General features: G+C 34.5%; 1 protein-coding gene across 1 annotated transcript; it reads left to right on the forward strand.

Moving 5' to 3' along the window:
• The first annotated feature begins 3,303 nt into the window (after positions 1–3,303).
• Positions 3,304–26,948, forward strand: LOC110027072 (ORM1-like protein 2). Its single transcript, XM_020728346.1, has 3 exons — positions 3,304–3,768; positions 11,306–11,454; positions 26,589–26,948. The coding sequence occupies exons 1-3, from the start codon at positions 3,583–3,585 to the stop codon at positions 26,725–26,727; spliced, it is 474 nt and encodes a 157-aa protein (XP_020584005.1). The 5' UTR covers positions 3,304–3,582; the 3' UTR covers positions 26,728–26,948.
• The last annotated feature ends 386 nt before the right edge of the window (positions 26,949–27,334 follow it).

Raw genomic sequence — 27,334 nt, forward strand, 5'->3', positions numbered from 1 at the left:
GGGAAGAAGAAATGGCTTCGACGACAGCGAGGGAGAAGATCCGGCTTCAACGAGAGCGAGACGACAAGATCCAGCTTCGACGAGAGACAGAGGACAAGATCCGGCTTCGACGGGAGGGCGAGGAGGAAGATACGGCTTCGAACAATCGAGAGAGGTCGCGGAAGAGGCCAAGGAAAAAGGAAAAAGGCAATGTCACGGGAGAGGCCAAGGTCACGGGTAGCGATCCATCAGGGTTAATGCGGAAAAAATAATTGCGAAATGCGGACCGCAGGGGTCAGCCGGTGGTCCGCGTGTTTTAGAAAATCAAAAACGCGTTTTTAAATAATTTGTGAATAAGTGCGAACCAAACGGTATGACGGCGTTTTCAAAACGCCGCCCGCACTTGTAAGCTGTCCCAAACGGGCCCTCAATCTAAAAAGTTATTAGATTATAATTTTGATTGAATAAATTTTTATTTTGATATATTGAAAGTAATCATATATTATAGAGTATTGATATTACTATTGCTTAGCTCAAATTAAAGACGAAGTAAAACTTAAGGGTAGGCTTGGGGTGGCTGCAGCTTTTTAAAACGGTGTTTGTAAAGCTATGGTAGAGAAAACAATTATTTAGAAAGTTGTAATGAGAATTAAAAAATAAATATTTTTTTTTACGAGAAAGCCAGCGTTCTTAAAACATCGAACTTTAACATATCAGAATAAAAAAATATAGCTTAGCACTAAAGAAATTTCTAAAAAGCAGAAATAAATCAAATTCCCAAATGGAACTATGATGGTGGTATGAAACACAAAAAAATATAAAATTGTCCTGAACAAACCCCTAACTTGTACACAAACCATTTCTTTCAATTATCAAGTAAATTAAAAATAGGAGCTTGAGTTAAAGTTTGTTGAGCCAAAAATTACTCTAAATTTAGGGAATGTTTGGGGCAGCTGCAACTTATTGAATAATTTGAAGATAAGCTAGGTGCGATGACTATTATAAATTTTTATTTTCTTATAAAAGTCAGACCGCTGCCAGAAAGTTGTCATCGGTGTGAAAACACTATTTTCAGTGTTTTGAAAATGCATAAGCTGCTAAAAAGCAGTTTACCCAAAATGGTCAGGTGCATTTTCAAAACGTCACCGCACCTAATAAGCTGCCTCAAACGGGCCCTTAATGTTTTTTTTCTATTAAGGCAAATTATTTGTCCCATAAATATACAAACACACCTTTATAAATTTATTTAAGCTCTTTCATTTCAAGATGAACATGATTATCCATTATTGTTCAAGTGAAATTTACAATCCTACCCATTTTTACACTCCATCGCCTTTTTTTCTTCCCCCTTGCCCATTGCTTTATAATGATATTGAATTTGACTTGAAAGATATGACGTTGAAAAATAAAATAAAAAAAGATTTATAAATTGAACCTAGCCTATATTGGACACGGGGCCAGAATAGGTTAGGTTTGGTGACACTCGCTTTCCATCACCGCTCATAAAGTGGTCGTCTTTATAATTGAGAATGTCGGAGAAGTATAATCTTGGGAAATTCATACACCTATCACACAATTATTATATATTTACATATATGTTGTGCTCAAAATTTGTTATTTATATTTATGGCATTTTGGTGAGGTAAATACGCAACATTGCGTACGTAAAAGAAATTAATCAGAGGGCGCGTTATACCCCCTGTAACATTTATGTAACCTACCTGTACCTTCTAGTAAGTTCCGCGCTTCTGTTTTCATATATTTATAGGTTACACGTAGATTATAGAAATGTTATAGAGGGTATAACGTGGATATTAACCTTCCTGACATACGCAGCGTTGCGTACGTTTAGTGCATGCAAATTTCTCTCTATATTTAGGCATAAAAAGGTTGTTTTCTCTTTTTAAAAAATAGTAATAGTGATACTTATCATATCATATTAAAGATTTAAGTGTTATGTGTAAATATAAAAATTTCGGTGGTAAATATATAAATATATAAGAATTGTGTTGTATGTCGTTTAACGTTTAAGGAAAATAAAAGATTATAAAGAAACTGATATTTTTTTGAAGCTGTTAAAATATTTTGAGTGTTGCAAAAATATAAATATGAAACTTTGGTATTCGATATATAAATACATGAAAATTGTGTGGTATGTGTGTAAATGCTTCTGCTTTATCTTATGGGGGAGGCAAATATACTTTGGCTTACAAAAACATTATGTCTAGTTAAACAAATTTTATTTTATTAAACTCAGACTAGAGGAAACTTACAACTGACAAGCAGATGTCCGACCAACTGATCCGAATACGCACACAATATATATATATACGTGACACATGGTGGGTGGTCACTCGGCTCTAGCATTTTGATGTAACACAATTAGATTTAAAACATACTAAAAAAAAGGTATGCAGAGTAGATCCATTTCTAAGTGAGTAATCATATACTTGCTCTTGCCATAATAAATATTATCACAAACTATAAATTAAAATAGTTAATTATAGAAATCCAAGCAATTAATGCTAGAATGAATATGCTCGACTCCTGGTAGCCACTACTTTATTTCATCCTCTCATCTACACGTAGTCCTAATAATTGTGATTTAGTTGACTTTCTTATTATCATAAATAATTATTTTTTTTTTTATCAAATTAGTTAAATATATTTTAAACTTATTTTAGAGACAGAAAATATTTGAAAATTTGCAACGATTTTTATTGAGAATGAGAATTGAGAATGAGTCTCTTAATAACAAATTATATAAATAATATATTTTCTTTTAGCTTTCAAATATAGATATCTATTATTAATTACAAAAATATTGTAAATATTATAAAGAATTTCATGCAAGACTTTACTAGTTCAACATAAATGAAAAAGTATAATTTAAAATAAAAAAGGTGTAGAACTAAATATTTTCATTTAATTTTGACAAAAATTATCTTTAAAATCTTAAATTTAATTTTAGATTCATGTAATTTTTAATTAATCAATCAACCTTTTTATTACACTCATTTTAAAATAAATTTTATTTTTATTTATAATTTTCAAAACTAATTTTTAATTCATTTTTCTCGTTATAAATGTCAAATATTTTATATTCTATACTTTTACTAGTTCATGTTATCATCATATAAATCATTTGTTTAAATATATTGATTAAGGTGTGATAATTTTATCTTATTTTTAATTGACAAGAAGTGTCTAATTTTAATATCCAATTAATAAATTATAATATTTTTATAACTACATATTTACATACATAACACCAATTCTTATGCATTTACTTATCCACCAGAAAAAGTTTCATTTTCTCATGCATTTACGATGGCTTCCAGTTCTAAAGAAAAGGTCAAAGTAAGCAGTTGACCCTTGTTTTATCTTAACCCCGCCATCCACGGCCTCCTCCACAGTCCACCCGCGCTCTCTCTCTTAGAAATTCTCCTCCGATCGGCTAATCGCCATTACTATAAGAACCCAGCTTCACCTTGTATTTTCAGACAAGTTAGAGAGAGAGAGAGAGAGTCTCCATTTTTTCTTCTTTTTTTCATCTATTTTCATTAGGTATAAACGGTTGGTCGGGAATCGAACTGCGATTAGATGGCGAAACTCTACGCGCAGACGGTACCACCGCCGGATCTGAACAAGAACACGGAGTGGTTCATGTATCCGGGAGTGTGGACTACCTACATCCTCATCATCTTCTTCTTCTGGCTCGTTGTCCTCTCCGTCTTCGGCTGCACGCCTGGCATGGCGTGGACAATCGTTAACCTTACTCACTTCGCCGTACGCACTGCCCTCTAATCTCTATCCCATACGTTTTGATTATGCTTTTCATTTGTATTTTCTGAGGAGCATGATTGTATGTTACCCTCTTTTGCCGTTTTTTGGGGCCATGTTGTCAATTCTTATCTGGAATTGTGTTGTTTGAGCTATCCTTTGAAATTTTTTTTAAATTAAGTTCATGCATTTGGCTGCATATATATGCTTCATTTGATTTGGTTTTTGAGGGGGAGGATCTAGGGCTCAAGTGTCAGCGGGTCTGGGTGATTTTAAATAGATCATTGTAAAAGTTTCTTTGCGGCAGGGAATCCGTCAAGTGGATGAAGCAATATGTTGGCTTTTTTAATCCTGGAAAGCACATGAAAGTTTAAACCGATCTTTTGTTGTGATAATGTTTGAATTGTCTTTTAGCTTTTTGTTGTTGGCATCTTTTGCCTCTTACTTCCTTCACCCTGTCTTGAGAATCCAAATTGGATCGTTAGTATACGTCATGGTAGATAAACGGGTGAGATTGATAATACTTTGATGAAGATGTTTGTTAGTTGATACTTATATGTACCATGATAGATTGAGATTTGGTTAGTATTGATAGAATCCCCAATAAAATGATAATCAATTTTAATGTGCTTAGTGTGAGCATTAAAGTTTGGATTATTGACGACCACTAAATATAATATATTGTTGCAATATAAGGGGGTTTCTTGGGATGGGGAGATGTTGAATTCTTATTGTAGGTGGTGTAACCAGATAACATTGACAATCTGAGGGCATGAAATCTGCTTCAATAAATGAGTGGGCATTGTTCCCTGATGACTCATTTCAGTGCATCATGAAATGAGCCTATCGTTTAGAAACACACAATAACCAATTGTTGTTCTTCTATCAATTTTGTCTTATATACATTACAAATCAGATAAAACCTTAGGTGAAGGTTTCCTTGCTGAATGGGGAGTTTACATCAAATTATGCTTATTATATATCAGAGTTAGCATTTAAGTTTCTAAAAATGCATGGATGTTGAGGGTTTTGTGCATGTATTGATGCACTCGTCTGTTCACAACCAAGGAGATATCTTCCGGTCTCATGATAGTAAGGTACTGAAGTGAGCTTACTTGCACCTAAAGAATTCACTGTTGGCAAATTCTGAATCTAGGCTCTCATTGAGTGTTGGTTTTCTAGAAAATAGGTTTTTGATGCCCTATATTTGCTTGTGCCTAAGCATTAGATTAGATCAAGAACATATTTGGTCTGATATAGATGAAGGCTGATGGGGTTTATTGTGCTTAGATACTCAAAAAGCTTGATATGAGGCTGCATTTGTGCATTTGGAATCATTAGTTATGATTATGAAGCTATTTGGAGATGTTGGTTGGATTAATACTTGTGAGGAGTTTGCCATACACCTATATCAGAATGTACATGAGGAAATTGTGGCAATGTAAGTCTAGAGGAAGAGTAAAATTGAGGCACTATAGTTGGTAGGAAAATATATTAGACCAATGTTGTGGTTCTTCTTTGAGGTCTTATGTTCCTTTTTGGAGATGACACAAATGATGCAAATTTTGTCAGTCATGGAAGCCTTATGATTGTTCCATGCAGACTGCTTCAATGATTCTGGCATCCAAGAAAGCATTGGAGACGTCGTGTTTGGTCAGGGCTAGTAACGTGGAGAACTACAATGGGAGGGATTTGAATGGTAGGCATTTTGTCATATGTTTGAACAAAATGTCTCATGTCACATTCCTACTTGTAGCTTCGAGTTACCAATATGGCTTTGTTTCTTGCTATAGATCTATCCTAATTGATTTTAGTTTTATATGTCCATTTGTAACCCAAAATCTTGTGGTTAGAGGGGGCTAGTATCCAAATTTCCTTGGATTGAAGCATCTAAAATTCTTCAAACATAGCTTTCCATCATTTGGCGTCTTTGACAAGAATAGAGAAATAAGTCGAATGGGAATGGGAAGTGTGATTCAAGTTGAAGATGTGTTTCAAATTTCGATGGTCAGCCTTTAGGCAAGTTAGCATGTGGTGGCCTATGGGTTCCTAGAAATGAGTGTTGTGTGTTGATTGCTTTGCTTGGATTTGAAAGTTTAGGTTAGATGCTTGAGATAGGAAGGCAAAGACATGGATATGCTAGAGTGTGCGATGCAATATCTATGGAATTGTGAAGTGACGAGGGAGCCTTTATGCCTAAACTTAGAACTTAGCTTAGAATAAGGGCGAGTGATGATTAATAAGGAGATGTGTTGGTTGTGGTGAATTTTTCGAGGTGGGGGGATTTTAGGGAGAGTTTTTTTTATGAAAGGTGATGTGACAACAAGTAAATATTTTGTTATGAGAGAGGTTATTGCATTTCTTACCTTTGTGGGAGTAAGCGTAGCTAAGAAATATGCAACTGGCGGATCAAAGTGCAAGTCCGTGCATCAAATATGGTTGTAGCCATTGGTTCATTGTCACCAAACAATTTTGAGATGCCGGTATAAGGATGATTTATTGTATAACACTTGAGGTGAGGAAGGATTTGTTGTTGTGGGAGATGGTAAAAGATTGATTTTGTAGATTGCATTTAAAAGGTAGGTGCGAGGTCAGTTGTGCGCTTGAAGAAGTGTACGAGTGTAATTAATTTATGGTGTTCCGTTCAACAACTACTATTTTGTTCAAGAGTATGGAAAGTTATACTGGTGGAAGATGCCTTGTTTAGTGGGAGAGTTTGAAATTATATTGGTGGAGGCTGCCAACGTTTAAGTGAAGTGTTTATAGTTGGGTTTAGAAGTATTGTTCAATCATGATTTTGAATTGGATGAATTTGAAGATTGTTTATGATTTATTTTTCATTAGATATACTTCGGGGAGGAATCCTATACATTAGAGTGTACAATTCAAAAAGATGGGTACTATATGAAGTAGTTGTTATAAAAAATTTTCATAGTCTTTTAGGTAAGTAACCGAGGTTGCGTCTAGGAACTAAAGAGGAAATACATATGATAGGATTATTCTTTTTTGAAGTATATAATGTAAAAAATATAGCCAAGTTTGCCTACCCTTGTAATTATGAAGGTTACGATGGAGAGTAGGGCAACATTGTTAGGCAGTGGGCATGATGCTGGAGAGGATTGAAACGTGTATATGCCATCACAGTGGGGTCCCATGAAATGCGTACAAACCATTGTCATCAAACGATATGGAGCATGAGTTGTCATTATTGAGGCTATATATAGAGAGGAGACTATAGAAAAGATTAGGAACATAAAGGAATATGCTGTAAGTGGAGCCTATAGTGGGGAGTCCTGAAGATGCCTTGATTGTCATTCAAAATGGAGAGAGTGATACCATTTCTAAGCATCAATTTCGAGTTCCCTTGATAGTTTTGCTTGTTGACCAACTATGTCAAGTCAGAGGTGAGGTGAGAGATAGTTGTCGAGTTTAGGTACTGGTCATTTACCATTTGTAGGTATTCCCGCGAAGAGGGTACGAGAGGATGTGGAATTTTTGTAGCTCATATTTGTGTGATGTCAATACTATATTATAGAATGTCCCTGTTTGCCACAGATTTGCGCTCAAGAAATGATTGGGTGGTTTGGCCTTCTCGTGGGGAAATGTCTTGGTATAGCGACCTTGCTTGAAGGTTATAAGAGGGGTCCAACCTTGGGTTGAGTATGGTGTGAAATATTTGTTGTAGTGTCTCCCACTAGTTTGCTGGTGTACTCATTATCGATATCTAAGTGGAGCATTTAAAAGTGAGTGAGGAATCATCATTCCACAAGATTTTGAAGTAAATGTATTTGGAGTTTGTTTATGATTTATATTTCATTGGATTTACCTAGTGAAAGCAAGAGAAGCCATCTATAAATAACACATTTATATCTTTTGGAGATAATAATCACAGAATGATCTTATATATCAGAGAGTACAAGGGCAAAATGATGACTACTATGTGAAGTAGCTTATATAATGAAGTATCTATGGCTTTAGCTAAATGACAAGGGTTGCATAGAGGAATTGAAGAGAAAATATATTCAATAGTGTCATATTTTGTTGATGTAGATAATATAGTAAAACGTTGATTGCCAAGTCTACTGAGCCATGCAATTATGAAGGCTGTGGTGGAGAGCAAGACAACATTTGTGGGCAGTGGAGATGACTGTTGGGAGGAATGAACTATCGATGTCATAATGACAGGGTCTTGTTAGAATATTTTGACTTATATTTGTTTTTAATTTGATAACCACAGACATCAAAGGAAATGGAGCATGAGTTTTCAATGGTGTGCCAATAGAGGAGGGAGTTTGTAAGAAAGATTATGAACTTGAAAAATTATCGCAAGAAGAGCTTTTAGTGGGGAGTTGAGAGGATGCCTTGGTCAATGCTTGAGATTGGTAGAGTGTGACATTTTTCAAGTGCCACTTGTTGTGTTTCGTGATAGGTTTGTGGGTTGATCAACCATGTGAAAATAAAGATGAAGTAAATGGTGACACTTGATTTCATATACCAATTTTTTGCTATAATAGGTGCTCTTATGAAGAGAACATGAGAGGATATGGGATTGTTACAGCTCATAATTTTGTGATGCTAGCGCTTGATGTTAGAATGTCTTAGACTCCTAGTTTGTCGCAGATCTGATGCTGAAGGTGCAATTAGGTGGTTTGGCCTTCCCACAAGAGTTTGGCGGACTTGAAGGAGCTCGAAGTCGCCCAACCTTGGGTTGAGCAAGATGTGAATGACCTATTATTGTCTCTTTCATGATTTGCTATGAGAGTTAAACAAGGATTGGCCACCTGAGCGGATTAAATCTCACGGGCTGCTTCATTGGGCAAGTTAGTCTCCTCCTTGCATAGTACATAGTAAAGGTCATGAAGGCTTAATAAATGGGAATTTGTGTAGATAGTTGTTTTGAAGATATGATAGATCAAAGCCCAATTCAAGTTATAAAGCTTGATGTCCTTTTAATCAAGACTAATCTGAGTATTGATATGAAATTAACTTTTGATTTAGGGTCCATTTGGGACAGCTTTCTAGCTACTTTATTTTTCAACCCGACACCACAATTCTATTTGGGAAACTACTTCCTTGTTGTTTTCTAGAAATTTTTATGGAAAAAAGTTGTTTTTTAGAAATTTTTATGGAAGAAAGTTGTTTTTCTCCACCTAATCTGTTTGGGAAACTGTGATCTGATTTTTTCGAAATTAAAAAAAATAATAGTTACCGTAACTTTTTGAACAACTGCTTCTTCTGCAGTAGTTGATAGGAATCACACAACAAATAATTCCTAACTTTATCGGGGCTTAGAATCAATTAGAAACTAAATCACACCAAGAAATAATGAGAGCACACCAATTCAATAAAAAAAATAGAAAAAAATTAAAATAGAATCACAATTAAAGTAACCAGAAAAGCACACGTAAATTTACGTGGAAAAACCCCAGAACGGGAAAAAACTACGGAGCCTCGTCACTAGAAATTTTAACTATGAATTTCAAAAGGTTTTACAAAAAACTCACACAAATTTTCTCTCCACACACAAAGAAAACTTACTAGACTTGCTCCAAAATCTTACAAAAAACTCACACAAGTTTTCTCTCCACACACTAAGAAAACTTACTAGACTCGCTCCAAAATTTTCCCTCTCTGATTTGACGCAAAAATCACTCCAAATCACCCAAATCCACCTTCGACACTCTTCACCTTCATCGGGATGCTGGTTGAAGAATATCAATAGAAGATATATCAAGCTCTACCTCAATACGCTCGAAATCGGAATTAAAAATTAATTCCAATCATCAATCGCTCCTGGTGCATAGATGCGTGAACTTGGTGCCTATGTGTCAAGCTCTTGGGAGACATGTGCCTTAGTTGGCGCCTAAGCACTTCTATGGGTGCATATGTGCCCAAAGCAGGCGCACAGGCGTCAGCTTCTCTGTTCGAGCAGCACCCAAATGCACACTTAATCTCCCACAACTCGATGCATAGACGCTTGTGCTCTGTCTCACTGCTCGCGAAATCAGTCTTCACCCCTAATAATAGTTTCATAGCTGATTCTTCAAACAACTGCAGCTTCCCCCAAACATAATGTCACAGAGATATTTTGTTATGGACTGATTATTTATGTGTATGACAAATTTCTTTTTTGAGCTGTAATGTTGCATAACTTGGGAGTGATTTGTGGATTGTAGTCCAAATATCTGCACATAAATCAAGATTAAGGAAGGCGTAGAAAGGGGGTATTATGGTGGAAATTAGTGTAGTAGCTATGTTCTAATTAATTAATAAGCACCCAGGTTTGTTGTTGAGTATTGGGAAGAATGATGTTGTTTGAATCCTAGAGTTGTCGTACAGGACAAACTTTGGAGCTGTTAAGATATACTTTGAATCTATTGGCTCTAAAGATTTTAAGAATGTGATAATGTTATGTGAGGTAATTTTCTGGGTTTAGTAGGGTATTGATGACATTTTCGTGCTGGACGTCAAAGATTTTAGCTTTTAGATGTAATGAGAATATTTCCCATTGGGAGAGAGAGGACTTCGTAGTTGGTTGTTGAGGTTGTGAATGCATCCATGGTGGCAAGGGAGGTAAATGTGGCTATTATTTTGGTGGGACTACCCACTGAGAAGAAGTGTATTATTGCTCTTGGGCGCGCTGCTTTGATACTGTGATAACTGGCTAATGCGAAAGAGTTATAGAGTATGGTAGAAGAGATAGCTATAAAGAGCATGGATGAACCATTTCTTATTATTTTATAAATTCGGCAGTGTTGTGGCTCTATACAAAGGGAATCTGAGGTATTCAATTGCAGTTGTTGTGTTTGTTTTAAATGTAAGATTGAGATTGAGCTGATGGGTTGAGATGGATGGATGAGATCCATTTTGTTGTGGTAGTGGCTAAATTGTTTTTTTGGCATTTGGCTGTTGGACCCGTTAGTCTGTTTTCACGTGGCTTGTTTTTTGGTGGATTGTGAAGTGGTACGCTGGTGAAAGGAAATTAGGAATTAGATGGGAGAAGTTAGAGAACGATCAAGGATTGACTTTTATCATTATGCAATGCTAATTTCTGGTTCCATAAGATAATGGAGAGGCAGAATATTAAAAACTATAGAGATTTTCTTATTATCATAACTTGGTGGGGATATTCTCTACAATTTTCTTAAAGATTGAATTGTAAATTATTTAAAGACTTATTTGCACTTTTTGGTTAAGTTTTGATTCATAAGCATGTTTAAGGTGTCAGGGCATATTAGCATGATTGATGCCTTGGGCTGTCAACAATTATGGAGATGTAAAAGTAGAAAAAATGCCATTACACTAGGAAATTCTTTCAAAAACTTTCATTGTTCATTGCCAACTCATATTCAACTAAGCTTCAATGTATCATTTTAAACAAGTTAAAGCACAAATAGACTTCTGTTTGATTATGTTTGACTTGTTTTGCTTTGAAGTGTAGGGTTCTTTCCTTCTCTGGTTTTAGCTGATGGCCATGAGTGTATAAATCATAAAATAATTGTACTAAATCATACCCAATAAATCTGAGATTTTTCTCTTTCAGGTCACGTACCACTTCTTCCATTGGAAGAAGGGAACTCCCTTTGCTGAAGACCAGGGTATCTACAACAGATTGACTTGGTGGGAACAAGTAGACAATGGAAAGCAACTTACTGATAACAGAAAATTTTTGACGGTTGCACCTGTGGTCTTGTAAGTAACATTTAACTGCTATTTCTCTATCTTTAACTATTTTTCAACAGTTTTCAAAATTTTTTTCATTTTTTCAATGTTCAGTTAGATATTTCGAATGACTGCATTGAATAGTTGGCTTCTAGCAACCTAAAGATGTTAAGAAGCAAAATATCATAGGATAAGCGTAGGCAATCCTCATTTGAAGTCTCTTTCGGTTTTTTAATATGTATCTTTTACGTTTTCTCTTTACTTGGATGCTTGTAAAGTTGCTCGAATTTTCAGCTTTGCATATGGATTTCTTAGTCGTAATTAGTTGTCTTAAAATTTAATGGTCAGTTTGGGACAATTGCAGTTTTTTTTTTGTAAAAAAACGGTTGTAAAATTGCTAAGGGGAAAACAATTTTTTTTTTAAATTATTGAGTATTATAAATACTTATATTGGACGCTAGCTTTCTTACGGTTACCACATACTATCAGATTTGATTGTTAAAAACAGCTAGCTTCCCATTACATTAACTTTTAAAAACAGCAGGTAACTGTCAAACTGAAGTGCAATAGTGGTCTGAAAAGCAAAGCTGTTAGAATGTTGTCTCAAACGGACCGATACCATTTTTTTTTCCTTGCCATTGCTTGGCGGCCATGCATACTGCTAACTAATAAAGTTGTGGATACTTCTCAAAATTGGATTTGGGTAAGTTTAGTATCTGTAATCTAGGTCATAAAGTTTAATTGCTTTTGGTCCTTAAGTTTGAAGTGGCTTGTAGTGCAGAAAAAAATAAGCGACTTATTCAATTCCATGAAGTCTTAACTGTTTGTCGGGTAACATTTGAAAAATAGATGATGCGTTCTTGCTTTGAACTCTTGGTTTAAGCAAATTTTACACAGTTTTCTCAGATTACATTTTCTCATTCTTATATTGAATCTTGATTCTACTAAAAATTTTAAATAATTCAAGCATGCGGGAGATCAAACTTATTGTTGCAACTATTGTCATTACCTTCCATGCATTCTGGTAGGATAGTTATTGAGTCAAGTTCAATCAAGTTGCGTCAGACTCAAACTAAAAATACATGAGTTGGGTCGATTTCAAATTCTCTGATTTCAATTCCTTGAAATAGTTTTGGGCCAATTAAAATAAATTTACAAATCACACAGTTTCATATCTATATGGGACAATCATGAAACAAAAACCTCATATTAAAAATTTCATAGTATATCATGAAGAGATTGTACTTTAATCAACAAAGATAGGTTCTACTTTTTATGTTAACTGTCATAGGACAAGGACTGATAGCATATTTCAAATCTAAAACACTTGCCATAAGGCTCCTAGTCTCCAACCAAATTTGGAAATTGACAAGACTTGACATCAAACATCATAAATGTCTAGTTGGTTAAAGAAATATAACATCTACAACAAAGAACAAAGATTAGATTTAGCAAAGGAATAGGTGAACATGTTGTTTATAAATTGATTGTTCAAATTGCTGAAAATTTTATTGTTCTCTAGAATTATGGAGGCATGTGTTGGCAAATGCACAAGCATAGAGTTCTTAAAAGAGTAGCTCTTGGAAGCGGAACATAGAGAAATGTTCAATTGCGTGATCATGTTTACCTGTAACAGGAGTGAATATAAACCACAACCTAAAAGGTGGAATGGTTCTAGCAGCATAATGAATATTTATAGTTATGTATTTGAATAGCCAAAAAGGTTTATTAAATGTAAATATTAGTGGAATACTGTGTACATGCTAGAAGCATCTTCATCATCATTAATCTTATCCAAACTATTTAAGATACACATTATAAATTTTAAAATTTCATTCATTCTTGTTGAATACTAATTAATCTATTAAACCTATTATTCTTGAATTATTTTGAATGCTTTTATGAATGTAAACACATTTTTTAGGTTTACTCCTTATTAAACCTATTTTTTCATTCATTATAAATTTTAATTTTTCTTAAGTCGACTCCTTATTCTTCCTTGTTCTTTGACACTAATTTTATCCAATATTTTAATACACATTTTTAATCTTTTATTACTCAGAGGCTAAATCACTTATATTTATTCAATCACATATCATTAGTAGATGCTATGTCATATTCCTTTTTGATTTTAATAATTTTTTAAATTTTCTTTTATGGTTTCGCCACTTATATTTATGTTATTGTATACTTATGTGCTACATAACCTTAATTTTCTCATTTATGCTACACTCACTTCAGATATTAATGACTTTTAACAACCTAATATTTGAATCTATACAATATCATTGGTCTAATTATAGCTTTATAAAAATTACCTTTAAGCATCCATAATATCTCCTTTCACACAAAACTTTAAGTTGTTTCTTTGCTAAAACTATTTCGCCGTAACTCAAATAATCATATCTTCATCTTTATATTTATTCTTCTTCATAATATATTTGAAATACTTTCTATCGCACATGAGTATCTTTCATTGTCTAATTATATGGAATAATAATTGTGGACATCTTGTAGATAAAATTAAATGTCATATAATTTTGTTTTTTATTTTAATTTTAGGTTCATTACCTTCTAAACACTTTTCATTTTGATTCTGTACTTTTTTAAGTAAATGTCTGGCCAATTAGAATTATTTTATCCATAGGAAGCATACATTAAGGCTCTTTACATTTAATATCTTAACTTAATGTTGATCCTCAATTTAAATATATGATAATTGAAAATTCTTTTTTTACTGCACAATTATTTTTAATACTTGTTTATGCTTGATTATACGTATTTTCAATAATGTTAACATAAATTTGACACTCATTTCTATCTTGAAGCACATCATATCAATTTTTATGGTGTACTTAATTACATGTCTTTTCGAGATGAAAATCACGTGAAAATCCTTCTTTTATATATCCATTCCTATCTACCAATTATTTTAACACAAAAATTATTTTTATAATAGATCTTTTGATATAAAATCAAATTGATTCTTCAATTTTGATATATATTTCTCAAGTTTGTATTCCATTTTTTCTCCCATAATCTACATTCATTGTACTACTCATAAAATTATATTATTACATTTAGCATTATCTTGGACATAACCTTTATTAATAAAATTGGTATTACAATACTTCTTTTTCGATCATATGATATTTTTAATCATAAAGTTCTGCTAAAAATATTTTAAATTAAGCCACTCTAACTCTTCAAACTTTAATTGGCATCTCATATGCAATTAAAGTCTTGCATTTATTTTAAGATTAACTTCATTTCATTTTTTTTGGATTAATCTATAACTCATTTCACAATATTATTCATTATGTTCTTTTACAATAATTTATTTTCTTGGTATCTGTGTTATAAATTTTTCATTATTTTAATCATTCAATGATGTATTCCTATTTAACAATTTTTTTTCCTTCATTTTTAATGCATTTTGATTGCAATCTTTAATTCTCATGTCTTATTTTAGCTATTGTGTATATCTCGTTTTTATATTTTCTTAGCATCAAACCTATTATATCAACAACGAAAAGCCTCGACGACAACCCTTTATCCCACTAAGTGGGGTCGGCTACATGAATCTTTTTTCTCCATTTTGTCATATTTTGATTTAATTCTAATAAATTAAGATCATTTTTTTATACAATGTTTCAATCTTTTTAGGTCTACCTCTGCCTTTCTTAACATAAGTCGAATCTAAAATATCTACTCTCCTAACCGGATCATCAGATGATCGACGTTTAATGTGACCAAACCATCTAAGACGATTCTCTCTAATCTTGTCCGCCATTGCAGCTACACTAACCCTATCAGGGATATTTTCATTTCACATTTTGTCTCTAAGTATCAAGTCACTCATCCACTTAAGCATTCTCATCTAGCAACACTAAACTTTGTTTTACTCTTCTCTTATAAAAGCCAACATTCTGCGCCATAGAGCATTGCAAGCCTCAACACCATATTATAAAATTTCCCTTTTAAGTCTAAGTAATACTTTTCGATACACAATAAGCCTAATACATTCCTCCACTACAACCAACCAACTTAAATTCTACTAATAACGTCCCCATCTATATATAAAATTGAGAAATTCTTAATAGTAGTTTCAATATCCTATGGAGCTGTGAATGATTTTGATTGTGGAAATAGTTTTATTGGTAGAAGTTTTGATTGTGGAAATGTTTGAATTGTAAAAATTGGGAGTTTAGGAGGGATAAATGAATGGATGAACTTCCTTGAGACTATGATTTTGATCTACTAACTCGATTGAGTTGGTGAATAAAATTTCCCTTTAAGTCTAAGTGATACTTTTCTATCACACAATAAGCCTAATACATTCCTCCACTACAACCAACCAACTTAAATTCTACTAATAACGTCCCCATCTATATATAAAATTGAGAAATTCTTAATAGTAGTTTCAATATCCTATGGAGCTGTGAATGATTTTGATTGTGGAAATAGTTTTATTGGTAGAAGTTTTGATTGTGGAAATGTTTGAATTGTAAAAATTGGGAGTTTAGGAGGGATAAATGAATGGATGAACTTCCTTGAGACTACGATTTTGATCTACTAACTCGATTGAGTTGGTTACTCTATAAGAGCATGAGTTTGGTCTATAAATTTTCTAATTATTTTCTCTTGTAAGTTTGGAAAATTCTTTATGTCTTTAATCTGTAGGGTATTTATAAAAATTGGAATGGTCTACGAAATGAAGAGGCTACTTGGTATGAGGCTTTGGATTCTTCTCCTAGTGATTTCTTTGTTTGCTCTACCTCTATGTTAGTGGTAAACTGATAGAAATCTGTGTGATATGCTTTCTCATTTGCAAAGGAAGTGTCATGGGTGGCCACACTTTGTTTGCTGATTGGATGATAGCACGTACAGCTACAAATTGGCAACTATTTCAGCGGTGCTCTAACACTTCACTTTACACTACCCCTTAATTGGTTTAGGTACTTGATTTTTAAATAAAGACTTTTGTAGTTGGCTTCCCTATCTTTCTATATTTTGTTATTTAAGAGATGCAAGTTCTTTCCACAGGCTCAATGATGAGCTCTAGGCCACTGCATCTATTGTGGTTAATGTGTGCCTTAGAATCAAAAGTATGCTTATTTAGATGACATTTGATAGATTATGGAAGTGGGCTAAATCTATGACCCTTCAAAATTAAAGTGTATTTTATAGATTTTTTTTTGCCAAATATAAAGTTTATTGGAATTTGAAGGAGAGAAAATTTTGAAAAGTCTAAAGGTTAGAATTAAAGTTTAATTTGGTGGAATTGGGTATTGATTAGTTTTCCATTCTTAAAGTTAGGCAAAAACATCAAGGCTTTTTGAGGTATAAGTCAGGAATCAATAAGTTCTAAAAAGTAAGAAGTATTATGTTAATATTAAAACATGAAAAAGTGACTTATTAATTTTCTAACATCAAATTATAAAGTAGGAAGTGTCTTATATAATTATCAAAATAAGATGAGATATTAAAAATAAAAAAAATAGCAATTCAAAAGAAGCTCAACATAATAAGCCTCTCTCTCTCTCTCTTTTCTACTCCTATATCAAAACAAGAACATAACAAGCCACTAAAATTAGTATTTTTTAATTTTGAATTCTTCAACACTCCTATGACGTAATAATAAATCTTCGTTGGAATCATTGTCCTAAGGAATTGACTTCTCTCCATAGTTTTGCTAATATTCTTGCCATCTTCCTTCTCATCTCCGATCATTATAATCTTTAGCTTTGCTAGTAAATAAAAATCAATATAAATATTAATTAAATTTTAAAACAATAATTATATTGATGACTATAACTTCAATTATTTAATGTTTTATTAATGACTTTTCTATTAATTTTTATTGACATGTCTTAGATTTATTGGTCTTAATTCTATCCCCATTGAAGAAATAAACATTGAGATATTTTTATTGCATATATGCTTGTGTAATTTTATTGTCATTAATGACAAATCATTCATTATCTTATGACACATTATTATAAACTAAGGTTTCTTTGTCATTATTTGAAGCCATTTTCTTGAAGTGTTTATATTTTAATCTCTTGATGTACATGATATAAATCAAGGAATTCATTCTTAAGTTACTCAAACGAGTTTTTTTTTTAATATAAAAATTATAATTACCCTAATTTTACTCTTATCAGCTGGCGAGTTTGTATGGACTGGTTCTTTAATAGCAAATTACTATAGCTTTGGAGCATCATCACTAAATTGATGCCACCATTCAATCAAATTTAAGAAAAATATAATTAAAATGACATACAAATTTATTAATAAATAAATATTAAAAAGTTAGTTGAAAAATATTTTGCAAGTCTATTTTTTTTTTTTTTCACAGTTATAAGTTGTTTTTCTTTTTTCTAAATGCAATAAGTTGTTGATTGGCATTTGCCCTCTTTGTTGGGTTAGCTGTCAACTTATCCTTATGGTGGTATGATTCAAATTTGATCTCAAGGTTGGTTGACTTTTTCTCAGTATGTTAAAACTAATAATTAAGATGGCATCTCATTGAATGCAAATAATGATGAAGTTGGTGCTCCGCCTTTTCTTTATTATTTCATATATTTCTTTATAGCTGAACTTCTTTTCTCGTAAGTTACAAGTGATTAACTCATTAACCTCATCCATTGCCTTATAAATGAAGCACCTATCATTTTTATCCATATTAACCATCCTTAAAACTTGAACCAAGGCTTAGTTGTTATTGTATAACTCACACTCAACCGAAATATTTAATTAAAAAAATTTATAGCATCTTTGCCTTCATAATTTTTTGCCTAAGCGCAGTTTAGCTGTTGTGTAGAGATGAACAGATGAACATAATCATTATAGAGGTTTTGCAGGCAAATAGACTCGATTAAATATGGTATAATTGGTCGTAGTCTCTTGACATTTTCTCATCAATGCTAAAACCCACAAGTAATAGATAAACTTGCTTATCTCATTTGCTTTGCTTGAAGTGTTCCTGTGCCTACGCAATTCTTTATATTTTTATACATTAAATTTAAGAAATGCGTCCAATATTTATGCTCCTCTTCTTCTTAAACTTATTTTTAGTCAACCTATATGCTTTGACATTGTCAATAATGACTCGTATGCTCTCTAATTTTTTCTATGGCAATATCAAGTAGTTTAAAATATGCTGTGAATCTTTTACCTAATATGATGCTTTTACAAACTTTAGGAAAATTTGCTTTATGGATTGTTAATCAAAATATTGATTAAGCTTCTATTTTTTTTAACAGAACAACCATCAAAGATAATCGTCACTCTAGTTTGTTTTTAAATATGTTTAATATCTTAAATAACTTTTTCAGTGTTATTTAGTTTCTCCTTTAGTATCCAAATTCTCATCTCATGCATAGATTTTTTTTACTCATACATAGATGGTATTTTAAATCTTCAATCATAGGTACTCTTATAACTGATCATGTTGACAGAAAATGTGGAGATTATCACATTAAATAGAATAACATTTTTGTAAAAAAAATAATCTTTCACGTTTCATAAAAATATGCCTAAGAGGCACTCTTACATGTTCAAGTGATATTTGCTGGGCTACTCTCACATTGTTCTTACCATCCTCCACATTCATCGTGTAATGATCTATGGCCCCTCATGTACTTCTGATTGATATTTGTAACAAAGAAGATGATGAATTTTTACCCCTAAAACCACCACCATAATATGATTCTACATTTAATATCATCCATTCATATTGTGATAAAATTTTCCACCTTGTCATCTTGTTCATCCAAGCATTCCCTTGTTTATTGAATTTTTACCCCTAGATCAACCATCAAAGATAATAGTCACTCTAGTTTGTTTTTAACTTCTTTTAATCTCCTAAATAACTTTTTCAGTGTTATTTAGTTTCTGCTTTAGTATACCAATTCTCAACTGATGCATAGATTTTTTTTTTTACTCGTACATAGATAGTATTTTATATCTTCAACCATAGGAACTCTTATAATTGATCATGTTGAATGAAAATGTGGAGATTATCACATTAAATGGAATAACATTTTCTTGAAAAAAGCTTTTAATTTCATAAAATATACTTAAGAGGCTATCTTGCATGTTCGGTTGAAATTTGATGGGCTACTCTCACATTGTTATTCTTATCATCCTCCCCATTTGTTATGTATCAATCCATAGCCCCTTTTGTACCTCGCTTGACATTTGTAACAAAGAAGATGAATTTTTACCCCTAGAAGCACCATCATAATATGTTTCTACATTTACTATCATCCAATCATATTGTGATGAATTCTTTCACCTTGTCACCTTGCTCATGCAAGCATGAATTCTCTCCTTAGGCACCTTGCCACATGGTATAACATTCTTATGCAAACCAAAAATGTGCTCTTTCATTCTTGTTACAACCCTATTAAACATTATCACAGTAGTTTTACTTCCAAATAGACATACTTCTTGTCACTTCCATTAATTTTTGGCTTGCACACTATATTTCCATACCAAGTTTTTAATTTTATCATGTCGTGTTTCTTTTTTTCTATTTTAACTAATTCTTAGGAAATTTTAAAGTACACGTCGTTCGACATGTGTGAGCTAGGTGTGAGGGAGAATGCAATATTACAAATATGGTATATTTATTATATTTTAGTTTTATTAAAATTCTGAATTCTAACATTATGAGCACGCTCGTGCCTCACAACTCGTGAAGCGTATGCCTCACAACATGTGAGGCTCACAATTGAGCCATGAGCGAATGCCTCATTGTGAGGAAGCCCCAAAGACACGCCTCTTGTTAAATTTGTAAACAATGGTTAAAGTAAAAATTTATTTGCCCTACCACTTACCTGCCAATCTCCATAAGCTAAATCTTGGAATAACAACACACACAAGGGGGAAAAAAGACATATGATAGCTACGACATTTAAAATTCCCTGTGGCTCCGAGGAATATTTCTCAAAGCTTCCATTCCGTTGCACTTTCTGAGCCTCCTATTATAACAAAATGGACACCCACTCTATATCCCTTCATCCCCCGTTTCCCCTCAAAATGTAAGATTACACTTCCAAAAATTGGGAAGAAATAATAGCTATTAGAAGAAAAAGATGCGGAGGGATTGAGAAAAAGAACTCAAATGTCGACAATGATGAAAGCTACTACGGGCAGACAATTATCAGTGTAGGTAGAGGATAGGAGGGATGCTTTTCAATGACCAGATGGGGATTTGGGTTTTTATATCAAAGAGGGAACATTATAGCTCAAGATGAAGGATCAGGGCATGTTATATTAACCGTTGCTTTAAGAAGCCATACACAGTAAATATGAAAATTAATCTTTTTGTTAAGGTTTTATTTGCAAATATTATGGAGGCTCTGCAGCAAGATTGAATCACTTGGTTAGTTTATGTAGAATGCTTTGTGTTAAATGTTGAGATAATGCGCTTACATAGGTAACCGAACTCTTTTTCTGGTAGAGTCCAATTGATTCATGATTTCACTATGTTATTCTAGTGTAGTTGCTATGAGACTTTCCATTTTCATTCTTAATGAATTGAGGAACCAATATCTTTCGTGATGTAGTTAGTTCTGTCTTCTCTCAAATATAAGCTTGCTACTCTACAATAAATGAGTAAAAAATGGTAGACATGGTTTTTGGACTATTTTGTATGAGGCTACTATTGTTTTAGAGTATAAATGTGCTCAATTGAATTCATTGACTTCTCAAATATAATCCAAATTAATCTCACATTTGGGTTATTTGGCTCAGACTTGAGGAGCCTATGGATTCTTTCAGTTGATATTTGAGAAATTAAGAGACTAAATTGGACGCATCAGATAATTTAAGACTAATATAACTTCCCCATAAATAAGTTATCATCATTTTGACATTTTTCTCATAATTAAATGCTTTCATTGATACCTAAACTAACACGATTAGCGTACTAGCATTAGCACTTCCAGATTTCAGTAAACTATTAGTGGTGGAAACGGATGTGTCAGGGTACGGATTGGGAGCAATGCTCATGCATGATCAATGGTCGATTGCCTACTTCAGCTAGGCTCTTACAACTAGAGTGAGACTAAAGTCAATATATGAGCGGGAATTGATGACAATTGTCTTGGCTATTTAGAAGTGGCGGCCCTATCTGTTGGGACGACATTTCTTGGTCAGGACAAATCAATGGAGTTTAAAGTTTCTTCTGGAGCAACAGATTGTGACTGAGCATCAGAGATGGCTATCCAAGCTATTGAACCATGATTTTGAGATTCAATACTGGTCAGGATTTGTGAACAAGGCAGTTGACCCATTGTCGAGGAAGGTAGAGGAGCCCCAATTGATGGCCCTATTAGTACCTTTAGTCCTAGATTGGGAGGCCTTTAGACAGGAGAGTGAAAGTGATGAAGAGCTGAGGAAAATAAGGGCTGAATTAATATAGGATTCAAACAGTCATTCATGATATGCATTGACGGGACAATAGTTACTCAAGTCGTCAGAGTATATTCCTAGATTATTACAAGAGTTTCACGACAGCGCATTCTGGGGACATTCAGGGGTGCGGGTGACTTACAGTCGTCTGGTGGCAGAGCTTTTTTGGGTGGGGATGCAGAGATGTGGAGGACATGGTGGCAAAATGTAATGTGTGTCAGCGGCTCAAGTACTTGACCACAACACCAGGGGGTTACTACAACCATTAGCATTACTGGTGAAGGTTTGGGAAGAAGTGAGGATTGATTTTATCGTGGGATTGCCACGGTTAAAAGGGTTCGCGGTGATTATGGTGGTCGTGATTCACTTAAGTATGCATGTTTCATTCCCTTGCGACATCCCTACACTACGGTCTTAGTCGTGACGGTGCTTATCCGAGAAGTGGTCTGTTTGCATGGGGTGCCCGAATCAATTGTATCGGATAGAGACAAAGTGTCCCTCAACTACTTATGGAATGAGCTATTTAGGTTGCAAGTGATTGTTCTTAAAAGGAGCATCGTATATCATTTCTAGACCGATGGGCAGACAAAGGTGGTCAATAAGAGTGTGGAGACATACTTGTTTTGTTTTGTATACGATACGCTGAAGTTATGGGCTAAGTGAGTTGCAGGAGCGGAATATTAGTATAACATTTCGTATCACACCGCAACATAGACAATCCCTTTCGAGATGTCGTATAGACGGGATCTTCCTCACTTAATACATTATGGGCATAGTACCATGCTGGTATTCTGCGTCGATCATTAATTGGAGAAGAGGAATACTGATAGAGCTCAGACAATCCCTTTCGAGATGTCGTATAGACGGGATCCTTCTCACTTAATACATTATGGGCATAGTACCATGTTGGTATTCTGCGTCGATCATTAATTGGAGAAGAGGGATACTGATAGAGCTCAAAAGACATTTACTGAGAGCTCAACAAATCATGAAGAGGAAGGTGGATGAACATAGGAGAGAGATGCAATTTGAACTAGGAGATATGGTCTACTTGAAACTGAGACCCTACCGACAGAAGACTTTGGCCAGGAGGAGAAACAAAAAATTGTCATTGCGATACTTTGGGCCTCACAAGGTGATGCCACACATCGGGTTAGTGGCCAACTGTTTGAAGTTATCACCATCGTTCGTATTACACTTGGTTTTATATGTATCACAGCTGAGACATATGATTGGAGATCATACACCCTTGTCTACAGTACCGCCGACACTGACGGGGGACTTGGAAGTAATTCAAGAGCCACTAGAGATCGAAGGAGTGCACCGAGGAATATGGAGAGCAAAGGAGGCACTGGTTAAGTGGAAAGGGCTGCTAGACTATGAGACAACATGAGCGTCATACGAGGTGATCCACAAGTAGTTTCCATCCTTCCACCTTGAGGACAAGGTACGTTTTTGGGAGGGGAGTATTGTTACGCCCATAACAGGTAGAAGGGGATCGTTCCCGCCTGGATCAGTCAAACACCATCCAGCCGACCCGCTCTTTCAACAGGTGGGTTGGTCCTCGTTAATTGAAGAGGTCAAGCGACCTCTTAAGGCATCAGAAGAGAGGGTCCACTAGTGGACCCTAATTACATACTCAAGGAGGAGGAAATGTGCGAATTGGGAGGGAAAGTTTGTAAGGAATGTTTTCAAATATTATGAGGGGATTCTATTAATGGGAGGAACCTAAGGTTTTGTATTTTTTTAATGAATTATTTTGTGGTTGTGTTTTTCTTCTTTTGGTGTTGTTCCTAGCGACGTCTTGGGTGTGGGAGAGCCAATCTACCTCTTGAAAGTAGATCATCTTTGTATCTTGCTTGTTTTTTTCTTTAATTGTTGTAAGAGCGGTCCTTATTTGTGTTTTTCCACATATTTATTGCGATTTCTTTGTGGTATGTTTGCTAATTTTGGTGTCGAAGGATATCAGAAGTGCAAGATATTTTAGGAATAACATGCTATAAACTCGAGGCTAGAACTTGCTGAATGTGATTCTGAGGGTACTCGAGCCGCCCGTGCCACAAATATGGGACATACTAAAAATATGAGAGCTAGGTCTGAAGGAAGCTGGTGTCAGTGGAAGCAAGTTGAATTGGGTACAGTCCTTGAATGTGAGGTCCTTTAAGGAGAACTTTGTTGGTCTGCACATCCTTAATTGAGTAATTGTTAGCAGTAAAAATAATAATGCAAGAATTTTGAGTAGTTAACTTATGAACTGAAAGTAAGTTATATGCTAAATTAGGAACATGACGAATATTTGATTGCATAAGCTTACGAGTTGGAGTAGGAAGCAGTCCTTGACCAATATGAGCAATAGGAAGTTGTTGACCATTTCCTACTGATATAGAATTGTCACCTTTGTAGTCTTGAACGTTGTGAAGTTGATGTGAGTTGACGATAAGATGCTGCATCGCGCCACAGTCGAAGATCCACTGCCTGTATAAATTGGTCGTTGAATCTGAAATAAGAGCAGTAGGTGGCTGATAGTTGTGATCATGTCTGTGCCAACATTTAAATGCTAAGTGCCCAACTTTGTTACATATTCGACAAGTGATGTTTTAGCTGTTGGTAGAGGAGTTCTGAAATCCATGAGAGGGCTGTCCTCTAGATGAACCAAATTGATTCTTGTAGGAATCAGAATTTTGTTGAGTCCGGTTAAATGAGCTAGTAGATTGGCGCTTGTACTAGTTTTGGTTTGAGGCAGCCAACACAGTAGTGGTATGAGAAGAAGCATCTTTGAGAGCTTCTTGAGCAAAGGTGAGTTCCTCACTACATTAAAGGGTGTAAAGATCATCCAAGCTAATTGATTGGAGATTAGTTTGAATAGAAATCTGGAAGGCATGATAGGTGGAAGGCAAACCATTAAGTGTATAAAGTATTATTTATGCCTTCGGCATTAAGAAGTACGCCAGCGGTGGCAAGAATGTCAACTTTGTTTTTGATGTCAGAAAGATATTGAGTCATGGTTCAATCACCTTTTGAAACATTGTGGAGCTTGTTTTTAAGCTGGAGAATACGAAAGTGATTGGAGGATTGGAGTCTTTTTTCATTATTATTCCAAATTTCAGCACTGTTATCAAGATTAGGGAGATTAGAAGTCTGGAAGGCATGATAGGTGGAAGGCAAACCATTAAGTGTATAAAGTATTATGCCTTCGGCATTAAGAAGTACGCCAGCGGTGGCAAGAATGTCAACTTTGTTTTTGATGTCAGAAAGATATTGAGTCATGGTTCGCTCGCCTTTTGAAACATTGTGGAGTTTGTTTTTAAGCTGGAGAATACGAAAGCGATTGTAGGATTGGGGTGTTTTTTCAATAGTATTCCAAATTTCAGCACTGTTATCAAGATTAGGGAGATATGGTAGAATAGATGGTGAAACAACGGAGTAAATGGCAGCAGTGAGGTTTTGATCCATGAAGATCCATCTGCTATAATCGGGGTTGGGTATATTAGCGGCTGAAGAATCTTGGATGAATTTTTTGGGACAGCGGCAAAAACCATCAAGAAATCCATCATTCCCATTGGCACGGAATAATGTTAGTAGTTGGGCCTTCCAGATGGGATAATTGTCAGCTGTACGTGCAGTTGAGACAAGGTTTTTGATGTTGACCGACAGAAATTTCGGTTGGTTAGGGATCGGACGATCGGTGGGAGGGGAATTGTTCCAATTGGTAGCCATCTCAATGTTAATGGAGGAGTTAGAGAGGGTGCTCATGTGAGAAACGAGCAGATCGCGATGGCAAGAATCAAGGACAGAAAGAATGGTGAGAAAATAGAGGAAGATTTTCTCCGTAGAACAACCAGAGAGCAGATGAGAATAAAAGACTGCGCAAATCAAAGACAGCTGACGAAAGAGATGAGGAGGAGAAACACCTGTAAGCTGATTTCAACGGAGGAACACGCTAAGGTAAACGGATCTCTGGCTTGCGTAGGTAAGGTGAGAGAGCAAATGCCGAAGGTTTTGAAGCAGGAGGAGAAGAAAATAACTCACCAGCCCTCGTCTCTGTGCTGTTATCGTTCGATGATCGGCGATTCATTGGCGCCGAAGGCTGAGAAGAAGGTTGCAGCAAAGAAGAAGCTTGCCTCAGTGAAGAAACCTGCTGCTGAGAAGTCGACAGAAGAAAAAGAGAAGAAGGCTGAAGCAGTGGAGCGAGCTCCTGCTGACAAGAAATTGCTGGCGGAGAAACGGCTTCCAGTATCAAAAGACGGTGCGTCTTCCAGCAGTAAGAAGAAGAACTCGGCAGGGGAAGCAGCAGGAAGCGAAAGAAGCTACCGAGTGGCAGATGCTCTGATATCTTGAAAACATATGATTGGTGAAAAGAAAAACAGAGAGAATATAATTCATTAATAAATCCCATTCAAAACTATACACAGCCAGAGCTATTTAAAGATTACGTAGGATAAGAACAAAACAGACCAAAATAAAAGTTGACTAGACCAAACCGGTTCAATATCCTAATGGACCGAACCCTACATTAAATAGGCACAGCAACAGAACTCAACTTCATAAACAGCTACATAAGTACATATCCATTAGTTCTCTACAAACTAAAACTATTGTTTATACTAAAACATCATTTGAATGAAAAAAAATCAATTTAATGTAGCTGTTTATGAAGTTGAGAACCCAATCCATGAAATGAAAATTTGTATTCTATGAAGTTTTCCGCCTCTTCATGAACTTAAAATTTTCTTCTGCAGGTACTTAATTGCCTCCCATACCACTGATTACCAGCACCCGATGCTTTTCTTGAATACGATCGCCGTGATCGTGCTAGTCATCGCCAAGTTTCCGAACATGCACAAAGTTCGCATATTTGGAATTAATTCAGACCATTAGGGAAGCTGGAAGCTGGAAACTGGAATCATGATCTCCATATACAGCAAAAGCAGTGGAAGTGGTCAGCTGGTGAAGCCGAGAGTAGAAAGTAAATCTGGTAAGTGGTCAGTAGATGCTTGTTTTGTACAGGTAGAACTACTATATTATGTACTAACTATGTTTGAACTCTGTCTAGTTTTGCCATGGAGTTTTTTTTTTTTATATTTGGATTTTCAGATTCATGTTGCTGCTTTGTTTTAATATCAGTACTTTAGTGCTCAAATTTGTTGCTGTGGACTCGTGGTTTTTTGCTTAATTTGACGAGTAATTTCTGTGAGTAAGATTACATGGGAAAGTCAGATATAGGATTTACATGCATGCTGCATTTTTCCTATATATGGACATATCTACCACCTAAACTTCGATGCTGCATTTTTCCTATATATGGACATATCTACCACTTAAACTTCGATATATATATATATATATAAATAAACAAGTTTAAACCAAGTAAATAAAATAATATATTATATATATATATATATATATAACACTTAAATTTTAACATTACATTAAGAATATCATTAATGTTAATTTTTATAAATTGAAATATACATTTTTCATGCAT

This window comes from Phalaenopsis equestris, unplaced genomic scaffold (genome assembly GCF_001263595.1).
Source record: "Phalaenopsis equestris unplaced genomic scaffold, ASM126359v1 Scaffold000413, whole genome shotgun sequence".
Lineage (NCBI taxonomy): Eukaryota > Viridiplantae > Streptophyta > Magnoliopsida > Asparagales > Orchidaceae > Phalaenopsis > Phalaenopsis equestris.